The 12,945-nt window shown below is 37.4% G+C and overlaps 1 protein-coding gene across 1 annotated transcript in view; it reads left to right on the top strand.

Moving 5' to 3' along the window:
- Positions 1-5,011: 5,011 nt before the first annotated feature.
- The window catches only part of shtn1 (shootin 1), a 46,879-nt gene continuing 38,945 nt past the window's right edge, over positions 5,012-12,945 (top strand). The window contains exons 1-3 of the mRNA XM_053509314.1: positions 5,012-5,135; positions 8,213-8,265; positions 10,796-10,856. Of these exons, the coding sequence (XP_053365289.1) occupies positions 5,078-5,135; positions 8,213-8,265; positions 10,796-10,856 (172 nt within the window). The 5' untranslated portion in view covers positions 5,012-5,077. The remainder of the gene's footprint in view (positions 5,136-8,212; positions 8,266-10,795; positions 10,857-12,945) is intronic.

The raw sequence follows: 12,945 nt of genomic DNA, 5'->3' as shown, positions 1-12,945 counted from the left end.
TACCATGCGTCTTTGTCTTTAAGTCACTAGGAAAATGATTAAACTTGGTTATTACTTGATTGTCACTGACAATAGTACATTCAACTCTCTTTTCAAGAAATATTCTCAGCTAAAGGTTTTTTTCTACCTCAGACTCCCCTCTCGGTTTCACTCCTCCTCCAAACTTGCCGTTTTAGTCTTTATGTAAATAAGCTACTGCTAAGACCCATCCCTCCAGAGAACTGCAGGGCTGAGCAATAAACTGGGGGAAAGTTTTTTTTTTTTTTTTTTTTTTTTTTTTTTATTATATTCAATTCAATTTTATTTGTATAGCGCTTTTAACGATTTACATCATCACAAAGCAGCTTTACACAATCAAAAGAACTAAGTTTGTATGAAATGTGAATGTGTATGAATCAAAATGATATGATTGTCCCTGATTGTCCCTGATGAGCAAGCCTAGGACGACGGCGACAGTGGCAAGGAAAAACTCCCTGAGATGGTAATAGGAAGAAACCTTGAGAGGAACCAGACTCAACAGGGAACCCATCCTCATCTGGGTGAAAACAGATAGCAGGGATTGATGTGCATAATAATATGCGAGACTGGAAGTTCAATATAAGAGGAGATGTGTAAGATTAAAGTCCAGTTTGTTCCTGGAGGCTCAGGTAGACAGTGAAAAATTTCAGTCCTGAACTATTGAGTGACTGAAGTCACAGGTCCTCAGAGAACAGCTGTCTGCATCAGTCGAGGACGGGACCACCTTCATGGAAAAGGACCACCTTCATGGAAAATATGAGGTCACATTAGAAGTTGAATCTAGAACACACACACAATGTCTAAAATAACTACAGAGGTAAACTTTGCATAATAAGGTATTAATCTCTTCATCTACATTGTTATTTTAAAATATTATGTTGTAATCAGTAATTTAAAAAGTAAAATCTGATTGCAACCTTTTTCCTGGAATTAACTGATTGTAGCTTTTATGAAGTAACGTTTATGAAGTCAACTTTTTTTAAAGCATTACAAACATCCCATTTTCTAATTTTTAACCACCATATAAGTTTTCATTTTAAATCTGTGTTTTACAGTAAACATTAATTTACACTTAAAGTTTAAATGGTATGTGAAAACGTAACCGCCACACCAATATGTGGTTCTTCCCAAGACTGGTACTACAAAGTCTGAAGCACTCAGTCGTGTACAGTAGAATGCATTAATATGCCATAGAATTACAGTTTCTCATTACTGGAACATAAATACCCAAACCTGTTCCAGCACGATGATGTCCGTGTGCACAAAGCCAGCTCTGTGAGGACATGTCTGGGGCCAATTCAGCCGAACCAGTTTTGTGATACTAGAACTGGAATTCTGATATTTGCTTCTTCGATTAGAGAGAATCTCTAATCTACGAATTGATTTAAAACTAGAATTAGAATTTCAAAAAAGGTCAACAGGCGGGTAAGAATTGTAGTTTGGAACTGGTCTAAAATGTTCAGGGATAAACAATAAACTATCATACTTACAGCAATATGCAGCAGTGGTGTGGCCTGTACAGTTCCATGGTACGTACATATGTAATATACAGGGGCCATTTAAGTCAAACTGGAACTTATTTGACATTAACAGAAGCACACTGTTATGAGATGAGAGTAAAACATTTCAATGGTACAAACGTTTTTTTAAGAAGGCATGGCGCCTACTGCAGTCGTTCCCAGTGAGTGGAAAACAGGCCTGGTTTGACCCCCTAATGCGTACTGTTTTTCCAGGACAGCGCACAACCTGATAATGCCCATTGCACCAATTGTACATTACAGGAACTGGTCCCAACCTCGCTCCAAGCCATTTCCACATGTTTGGGCCATTAAAGGAGTTCCTGGGAGGCCAGGAAGTAGGCAGCCTGATCATGGCTTCAGTGTATTGAGAAACCTTTCTATCTTGATAGAACACCCCTTATATTTTAACATCTTCTTTAATCCTCTATCTACTTTCCTCAAAAGAATTTGTTATGATGGAAAATCTTCAGGAAAATAATTGAGTTAGGTCATTGCATTTGGACATACATAAAGCCTAAAATGCTAACTTGATGTTTGTGACTTCACCAATGTCTATTTTATCTGACTTTTCGTCAGATTAATCCAGTGCGTCATCAAAGTCAGGCAGAAAGATCCAGTGCTCTTAGGCCTATTATCCTGGGTAAAAGGCCTGAGAGCACTGGATTCTGATAGGTTCTTCTGTGTCCAATGTACACACCGATTCTCAGAACTGTTTCTGTTAATGCATTCAGGAATTGCCGTTGTAGAATTTCTCCAATCTAATTAACCCATTTTTTTTATCCAAGTCTTTTTATTGGAAATATAAACAAGTTATGTATACATACATACATAGTACACTATTTTTTATTTTCTAATCGTACCCCTCCCCCACCCCACAAAAAAATCAACAACAAACAACAACAAAAAAGCTAAGCTAAATTTTCTTTTTTTTAAAAAAACAGCCAGTCAGCGGAAAAAGAAAAAAAGAAAAATAAATAAATAAATTACATATTAAACAGAAAAGGAAGCGAAGAAAGTATTAGAAACTGAGACTAAAAAAATAATATTTTATTACAGATCTAATTGATCTGCATCTATTTAAGAGTCGTGTAACCTATTTTTTTTTTTTTGTGTGTGTGTGTGTGTGTGTGTGGCCTCAATCCCACTGAACACCCCTGGGATGAACTAGAACACCGACTAATCACACCCCAGGCCTCCTCATTTGTCATCAGTGCCAGGTCTCACTAGTGCTATTGTAACTGATTCATTTACAAATCCCCACAGCCACGCTCCAAAATTTTCCTGAAGAAGCCCTTCCTGAAGAGTGGAGATTATAACAGTGGATAGGGGCTAAATCTGGAGTTAGATGCTTAACAGAGCATATGAGTGAGATGGTCATTTAGCCATATAGTGTATAAGATAAATACGTAATGGCTTAATTGCAACCCTGAAGATTGATGAGGATTTATCGGCCACAACATTAAAACCTCTGACATTTGATATGAAAAACATTGAGTATCTCATTGTTACAGTGACTCTTGTCATGGGTTTTGATCTATTAGGCAGCAAGTAAACAGTTAGTTCCCAAAGTAAATGTGTTGGAAGTAGGATATGATTTTAAAGGAAATCTGTAGGGGAAGAAAAAGTTTTATGGGATGTTTCTGATATGCAATAGTCAATACCTGCCCAGGGCGGTCCAACAAAGGACACCAGTTTGTGTAGCTGCAAACTGGTCAAAGTGCCCATCCTGACTTGTGTCCATCACCAGAAGCACCTACTGTACACCAGGCACATGAGCATGAGAACTGGACTATGGAGTAATGCAGAGTGGCCTAATCTGACAAATCACATTTTCTTTTAAATCATGTGGATGGTGGGGTGTGTGTGCATTGCCTTCCTGGGAAAGAGATGGCACCAGGGGAAATCCTAGTGGGAACAAGGCAAACCAGCAGAGGCAGTGTTGGAAAAGCTTGGTTACTTCGACACGTACCACCTCCCTAACATTACTGTTTAGGAATAGTTTGAGGAACTCGACAAAGAGTTCATTGTGTTGCATCCAAATTTCCAAGATCTCAATCCGATTGTTTCATCCATAAAAGCCCCACCTTGAAACTAAGGCCTTGTGTAACCTACCTCTCAACTCGTAAAAGCTGTTTGGAAGCACAATGGTGACTTACACAATATTGTAAATGCAGGATGACCAAAACATGGTATTTGTGCTAAAAAGTGTCTTACCTATGTAAAAAAAAAGTGAATTTCAAGATAACATTTCTTCAAGAGAACATATACCACCATTTTTCATAATACTTAATACTTCTTATCTCCCGAACCTGCTTTGTTTTTTTTTCTTTCTTCTTTTGTAAATATACAGACACCTTAATATCAATTAAAATATTAAGACATTTTATCAATGTTTCTGTAAGTTTTTTTTATTATTATTCAAATCTTTCAATGATGTTAACTGTCATTCAGATGAAACTTGGCCAATTTATACTTCACAGGAAAAGACATAAACCTGAAAAAGTGTATTATTCTAAAATGCAAAATTGTTAAGATATGGCAACATGAATCAGACCTGGTTACAGACACTACAAATTTTTGGGGGACAAAAATCCTTACCTTTTTATGGAATGTTTTAATTTAAGCAACAATTTTTACAGGTCATATGCTTCTAGAAACGTACACAATTTCAGTATAATATTTAACATTGTAAAGCAATATGAATAATTTGCATTTGAAATGATTATTGTTTAAAGCAAGACAGTATAACTCTGAAAATTCATCCAAAATGACTGAAGTTAGCAACTTGACATTTTTAGGGAAACAAGATTGGTCACTTCCATGTTGCATAAACATGGGGGAAAAAAAGATAATAATAATAAAATCATCACCAATATTAACCTAGTTAACCCAGTGTAAGTATCTATCCAGTGATGTAAACTTTGGATACGAGCATCTGCCAAACGCCTAAATGTAAATGTGTTTTGGCTGACTGTACGTTAAGGAAAAAAATTGCAATTGTCCCTTACCCTCCCTTCTACCCTTACATAACCATGAATACCTAAAAAAAAAGGTCTTTAAAAATAAAATAAAATTATATAGTATTGCAAATAAATCAGAACATACAGTATGTTTCCAAAAAAACTTTGCACTATATTCAAGATATTAAAATAAATGACTTTGTGAGTTTCTACAAAAGGAGCAACATGAGTCTTTAATCATTATGAGTATTATTATTATTATTATTTTCTTTTATTATTAATAAATTAATATTATTATTATTATTATTATTATTATTATTATTATTATTATTATTATTATTATATAAAATATTTAGTTGGGTGACCCTTATAAATTGTCTTAGACCTCACCTCACCCATCTCTATCCCATGTCCTGTAGTTTCACTATGAGCTCAGCACTCAGCTCTCTCAGGTGTTACAGGCCACTTCCGGGTTCGCTCTCTCTCGCGCGCGCGCTAGTGTCCGGTGTAAAGTCAGGTAAAAAAGAAAAGAAAACACACACACACACACACACACACAGTATCTGTACTTTTGCTCCAATGGCTGCGACTGAAGAAGAAACCCAAATGAGGACTATATCGGAACTTTCGGACCGAGGTGAGCCGACTGTTTAACGCCCGAGTTTTACTTTAATAACCGCCTTTAAGGGGAAAAAGAGAAAAGTTCGTTACTGTTGAAGTAAAAGCAGCGTTACAGCAGCGTGTTTACACGGGGTTTTATTTATCACGTTTAGTTAGAAAATAAATAAACACAACTATTAACAAATAATGACTTCGGAAAGTTTAATCTCTTTTGTTGTAGTTACTTTGGGGTTAAACTACTACATGTGTGTAAAACAGTATAGTGTGGTGGTGGTGGTGGTGGTGGTGTTGTTGTTGTTGTTGTTGTTGTTTTTGTTGTTGATTATTTCCTTATATGGAAGTATCCGGCGCGTGCAGGAGCGTGCATGGACTGCACTTTGTACCCAAGAAGTGTCCTGCACACTTTACTATGTGTCATGCTCTGACACCACACACACACACACACACACACACACACACACACACACAGAGGGACTGAGAATCAGTGTTCAGATCAAAAGTTATATCATAAACAACTAAAAAACTTCACGTGTATATAATAATAATAATAATAATAATACTCATAATGATAATAACATTAAGCACAATAATAACCACACAAATTTTTTAAAGTTTTAAATCCTCCTGTTTTGCATTACTTACTGATTTTACTTTAACAGTTCCAATTACAAATTACAAGCTGTATTCTAGAAAAGGAAAAATGCGCTTTTCAGATGTCTTCCCATCTGAAACACTGGCCTCCCGGGAACTCCTTTAATGGCCCAAACACGTGGAAATGTCATTCCCACAGACAGATGCGTCTCTTTCACAAACTAAAGACAAGTTATCCATTGATTTTCAAGGATCAGCTGTTTCACTTGCTGAATGCTCACGGGAACGACTGCAGTGAGCTCCGAGCCACCTCGGCTGTGATCGTCCTTCACGGACGTATGGCCTTCTTTAAAACGTCTGCACCGTTTAAATGTTTTATTGTGGCTAAGAGTCTTATCACTGTACTGTTTTTGAACTCTTCTGTAAATGTCAATCGCTCTTACGACTTCATTCACCAGACATTTAATGGCAAGTCACGGTTTGACTTTATAAATTTTCTTATTAGAAGAAATCCACATTTCTATATAATATATGCATTTTAAACATACAACTAATTCGAATTCTGATTTCGATTTGCCACATACACGACCATACACAGTATGATATGCAGTGAAATGTTCATACGATTGTCCGTGACGTAAAATGGAAAGAATAGGAAGATGGAATACAAGATTTCATTGTAGTAAAAGGAAAAAATGCACTAAAAGAATACAATTAAACTAAAGATAGAATTTACAATAAAGATTTATAAAAAATGTCAAATAAAAAAAAATGGCATGGAATGTACAAATCTATGAATTTACAGATTTATAAAAGTTACAATAAAATATCTTTAAAATAGAAATCGCATAAATTAAACGTATACTGAGAAGAATATAAAAAACTATAAAAAGATAAAGATATGGTTTGTGAGTATGACAGCAGCAGAAACAGTGAAACATGACACATAAAATAAAATATATGAAACAGATGAGATAAGAAAAGTGTGTAGTTAAATATATATTTATACTATATTTATATTCTTTATCCTGGACCTTCTAAGAGGACTACGAGCGAGGCAGGAATACACCCTGGATAGAAAGCCGGTCTGTACAGTATAAGTGCTGATATATAACTTAATAAAAATGTGGTGCATTCTGGGTATTCTACATCCCCCAGGGTCTTTGGTTTTATCCAGAAGTGACCAGTGTGGCTGCAGGTTTTCATTCCAGCTACACCCGGTTTCACACGTTTAATCAATTCATCCAAGGCTTTAAATGACTTAAGCATGGCTCCTGTTTGTCTGGAATAGCAACCTGCACTTCCACTGATCTGTCAGAGATAAGATATAAAAAAAAACACACACTCAGGCTTAGGCTGCCTTAGGCTACGTTATTCGGACACTGACCTGCTGCAGTGCATTGTGAGGTTTCTGCTTTTAGAGAGGAATATAAATTGGCCAAACCTTCCCTCAGTAAGGCACTGTTAGTGAACTAAGTGTAAGTTCTGATGGTGTAGATGTTTTTAATAACTCTGTATTTCTATAGGAAGTGTACGATATGCAATATAGAAGTATGTTTTCTTCAATGTACATAGTGTTGAAGATAAGATCTTAGAATTATATTTTAGTCTGCACAAATGACTAATGCCCTACATATGCTTTAAGAAGCATTGAGAAGCTGTTTTGTATGAAAATATTGCTCAAAGGTTTAAAAATATGCCCAACTGCTTTGAGGTTCTGGGTTCAATCCTGAGGTCAGTCCATGTGGAGCTTTTTACAGTATGTCTCTTTGGATTTCACAAAATAACAAATAAAAAATAAATAAATAAATAACAAAACCGTGAACAAAATAACAAATCAGAAAACACAAAGACAAATCCAAAAAACGAAATACCAAACCAGAAAACACAACAATTCAGACCTACCGGAACAGGTAGGTACAGTATAGTTTGCGAATGCGTCTTACCAGAAGTCCTTTCTTAGAATTTATTCTAAGAATTCTGATTTATTTTGTTTTTGGATTTGTTTTTTTTTTATTTTAGGTTTTGTTTATTTGTCATGTCCTTCTCGGCCACCGTACTTTTGATTTCCAGGCCTTAAACGTTTCCCTATTCACTACTTCAATTTCCATCATAAACCTTCATCGAAATGTCTTTAAGATAGTGAACTTTTCGGTCTCGAGCAGACCTGTACCATGTAGTCTGTGTTTCTGTGGAAATTCTGTACATCCGTTTAAATGAAGGAAGTTCAATATTTAGGCACACACTCATACAGTCCATGTTCCTGTGTAACCCGATGACACTCGGATTAGTCGGTTTTCCCAGACGGAGAGATGCACATGCAAAAGAGAACTCATAGTTTCCTCATCAACCCCCTCCACTTACACACGGGATGAAAATATGTTTTCCTGACACGTGTGGAACGTAAGAAGCTGTAGATGTGCCACTGTGTTTTTGAGCTAAATAGTGTGAGATGATCAGTTTTTGGTAAGATGGCTTACTGGGCTCCGTGTTTCTCCTCAGCAATTCGGCATTATGAGAGCCTGAGAAAAGAGCAAGAGAAAACCAAAAAAGAGGTTAGTGTGTTTATTTACTAAGCTTCTTATCATCACTGTGTTACGGGGTGATTTTTAGGCAAATCAGCAAGTTTAAAGCTGAAGCTGTGATTGCATACTTTAATAATGGTGAATATTCACTGTTTTTCTTTTAAATAGCAGTGTGTTATTCAGTTTATTATAGTCATCTAAGCTGGTGTGGGATACAGAACCAAGCACCTCTTTTATCAAGCTTTTCACCAAGCACCTCTTTTATCAGTTATGACTATAAAGTAGTTTAAGTAAAGTTTGGTCTAGTGATCTTCTCACTTAGTACTTTTTTTTTGTTTTGTTTTTTTTGGGCCAACAGTTTATAACACACAATGTTGTGTCTATGCTTTGACCTCTCCAGCCTAAGAAATTACATTAATTATAGCTCAGAATAACAGTTAAAACTTTAACTGACTCTGTCCACAACTGCATGACTCCTCCTATGCTAAACTAACTGTCCCCTTACTCCATTTACAATCGCATCTTTCCTCTCACATAAAGCTTACACTGAATCCACCCACAGCTATATGACTCCTCTCACTCCAGTATGTACACTGGCTCCGCCCACATCTGTATTATTTCTCTCATGCTAAATTGTTCACTGACTCTGCCCACGCTTGCATCCTCAATGTAAAGATTACACCGGCTTCACAAACATCTGTACAACGCCTCCCACTCTGAAGATTTCCTCGACTTCACGCGCATCTGTACAACTCCTCTCACTCTTAAACACACCCCTACATCTCCCTACATCTGTATGACTCCTCTCACTCTTAAACACACCCCTACATCTCCCTACATCTGTATGACTCCTCTCACTCCAAAGCTGACTCTGACTCCACCCACATATGTACATCTCCTCCCACTCTAAAGCTGAATCTGACTCCACCCACACCTGTTCGTCTCCTCCCACTCTAAAGCTTACTCTGACTCCAACCACATCTGCACAACTTCTCTCCTTCACACACACTGGCTCCTCCCACATCTGTATGACTCCTCTCACTCTAATGCTGACTGACTGACTCCACCAACATCTGTACATCATCTCCTACTCTAAAGCTGACTTCACCCACATCTGTATGACTCCTCTCACTCTAAGGCTTATTCTGACTCCACCCACATCTGTAGGTCTCCTCCCACTCTAAAGCTGACTGACTCCACCCACATCTGTACATCTTCTCCCACTCTAAAGCTGACTCGGACTCCAACCACATCTGCACAACTTGTCTCCTTCTCACACACTGGCTCCTCCCACATCTGTATGTCTCCTCCCACTCTTAAGCTGACTCTGACTCCAACCACATCTGTACGTCACCTCCCACTCTGAAGCTGACTCTGACTCCAACCCCATCTGTACATCTCCTCCCACTCTAAAACTGACTCTGACTCCAACCACATCTGCACAACTTCTCTTCTTCTCACACACTGGCTCCTCCCACATCGGTAGGACTCCTCCTACTCTAAAGCGTATTCTGACTCCACACACACTTCAATTCAATTTTATTTAACAATAGACATTTTCGCAAAGCAGCTTTACACAATCAAAATAATTATTTAATTATTATTATTAATTATTTAATGTTAAACCTCATTTTACTCTGACTCCACCCACATCTGTATGACTCCTCTCATTCTAAAACCTACCCTAAGTCCACCCACATCTCTACGTCTCCTCCCACTCTAAAGCTTACTCTGACTCCACCCAAATCTCTACAACTCCTCTCACTCTCACATACTGGCTCCTCCCACATTTGTATGACTTCTCTCACTCTAAAGCTTACCATAACTCCACCCACATCTATACAACTCCTTCCACTCTAAAGCTTACTACGACTCCGCCCACATTCATATGACTCCTCCCACTCTAAAGCTTCCTGACTCCATCCTCATTGGTACAACTCCTCCTACTGTAAAGCTTTCTCTGACTCCAGCAACGTCTGTATGACTGAGTGACTTACTTTAAAGCTTACCTCAACTACACGCACATCTGTACAAGTCCTCCAACTCTCGCACACTGACTCCGCCCACATCTGTATGACTCCTCTCATTCTAAAGCTTACCCTGAGCCTGCCCACATCTGAACAACTCCTCTCATTCTCAATCACACTGGCTCCGCCCACATCTGTACGCCTCCTCTCACTCTAAAGTTTACATTGACTCTACACACATTTGCATCTCTTCTTTCACTCTAAATCTTACACTGACTCTGCCCACATCTGCATCTTTCCTTTTTACAAGTTTAAACTGAGCTCGTCCATATCTCTATCTTACACATCCACAGACTCCACCCACATCTTTAAAAATATTTTATTTATCCTAATATATAAAAAAAGAAAAGAGCAATTTGAAATATTTAAGCCTTTTAGTGTTAGTCTAAAATTCTGAATTAAATCAATAAAGCTTTATATTAAGGTTTTCAGCATCTCGCATCTAGTTTCACTTACACCATACTAAGAGAATTATGAACTGTTGTTGTTGTTTATTTACTTGTCTGTGTATGTTTGTGTTGCTGTTATTTTAGTGTGAGCAGCTAAAACAGGAGAGAGATGAGGCCTTGCAGAAGCTCGAAGATTTTGAAAGAGGTTTGCTTCCTGTCCTTTTTAATCAATGCTAATTCATTTTATTTCATCACTAAATAAGCCGTGTCTAAAACCATTATTAAAGCAAGTCTATTTCAAGGAGTGTTTGGGCTGGGGGCAGACCGCACTGAAACACAGACGCACACACACACAATGTGAATGAGTGTACGTCTGCACAGGCTTCATTACACAGTAAATGATAAAACAGTAAAGAGTGTGCTGAATGTGAAAGCTCTTTAGCCATAGAAACATTTGCTTTTCTTTATAAGCTATCAGCGCACTTCACGTCTAGGCACATTGTGGACTCTGCACTTCTGTGGGCGTTGTTCAGGCACGTCTCAGCGATGCGCGCACACACACACGCACACACTTTTCAGCCAGCACAAACTCACAGGCCTATATTTAGTAATAGTTGAATCCTAATGCATAAAAGCAGTATGGCCGTGTGTAATTATGTCTGTTATGTTTGCATATATGTACTCAGGCAATGGAAAAAATGTGCAATATGTAATTGGACTGTCAAATTACTTTGTATTAAATTTTGAGCTACTAAAACTATTAAACAAAGCATACATTAACATGGCATACATTAGCATACATTGGTCAGGGGTAGCTCAGTGGTTAAGGCATTGGACTATGGTTCGGAAGGTTCCAGGTTTAAATCCCACGACCACAAAGTTGACCCTTTTGGAGCCTTGCGTAAGGCCCTTAACCCTCAACTGCTCAGATATATAATGAGATAAAAATGTAATGTAATGTGGCCTCCCAGGAACTCCTTCAGTAGCCCAAACACATGGAAATGTCTTGGAGCGAGGTCAGGACTGTACGGTGGAAGCGGCAATAACTCCCAGCTGAGTTCCTGTAATGTTCAAGTGGTGTTGGTGAATGATTGTGTGTATAGTTTCCACAGACAGCTGCGTCTTGCTCGCAAGATGATGTAAGATTTCTGTTGATTTTCAAAGATCAGGCGTTACACATCATTATTCACGGACGTATGGCCTTCTTTAAAATATTTGCACCATTCAAATATTTTACTGCATTTAAGAGTTATTCATTATTGTACTGTGCTTAAAGTCTTCTCTAAATGTCAATCACTTTTATGCCTTCATTTACCAAAAAATCCATCACAAGTCCCAGTTTGACTTGAGCTAGATTAGTTTTATTTTTCTTATGCCATATTTTACATAGTGAACAGTTAAAATTTCAGCAAAATGGCCTTCACGTTACCTTAAGCACATTTCCTGTTGCAAAGTTACAAAAGGGATTTATTCAGGGTCACAGTGTGCAGTATCACCCAAGCAAGGATAGGTTCCCTTTTGTGTCTGGTTCTTCTCAAGGTTTCTTCCCGACATGCTCTCTGAGTTTGTTCTTGCCACTATCACCTCGGGTTTGCTCATTAGGAAGAAAGTGATAAAGCTCAAATTTATAATGTTTTTTATTTTTTATAATTCTTTATTCATGTAAAGCTGCTTTGCGACAATGTCAATTTTTTATAGTCTAGTACAAATAAAACTAAATTGAAATTTATGCTAAATTAATTTTTATAATGGAATAGAAGTGCAATATATATATATATATATATATATATATATATATATAATTATGATGCATTTGCACAAAAATGTGACTTGGAAATTAGAAACTACTTACATGTACTGTAACATCACTTCTATTACGCATATAAAGTTATATTTTTAGATTCAAACATGCGCCATGTCCTTCATATATAATTCTGCAGCAAGTGATCCAAATCTGACTGTAAATAGTTTGGACACTGATCTAGGCTTCACACCATTTACAGTCATTTGTTCTGACAGGCCTAATGTTGCAAAGCAGTTTCATATGAACCTGGGATTTTTTGTTTAAAGTTTGAGTCACAGATGACAAAAAAAAACTCACCGAAACCCATTGGAGAACGAAATTGTCAAAAAAAGGAGCTCTTACCCCCAGGTGGCAAGACCGACAGGGAGTCTTAACTCAGACAGAATGAACATCTTTAAGCAAAGATTCAGAAAAATGGTGTAAAAATCGTTACTTGGCCTAAACATGGTATTGGGGCTAAGAAGTGTTTTAAAAGTGGATCATATAACAC

This window comes from Clarias gariepinus, chromosome 13, assembly GCF_024256425.1.
Source record: "Clarias gariepinus isolate MV-2021 ecotype Netherlands chromosome 13, CGAR_prim_01v2, whole genome shotgun sequence".
NCBI lineage: Eukaryota > Metazoa > Chordata > Actinopteri > Siluriformes > Clariidae > Clarias > Clarias gariepinus.
The sequence above is the reverse complement of the archived record's forward strand: the minus strand, read 5'-3'. Positions and strand labels throughout refer to the sequence as shown.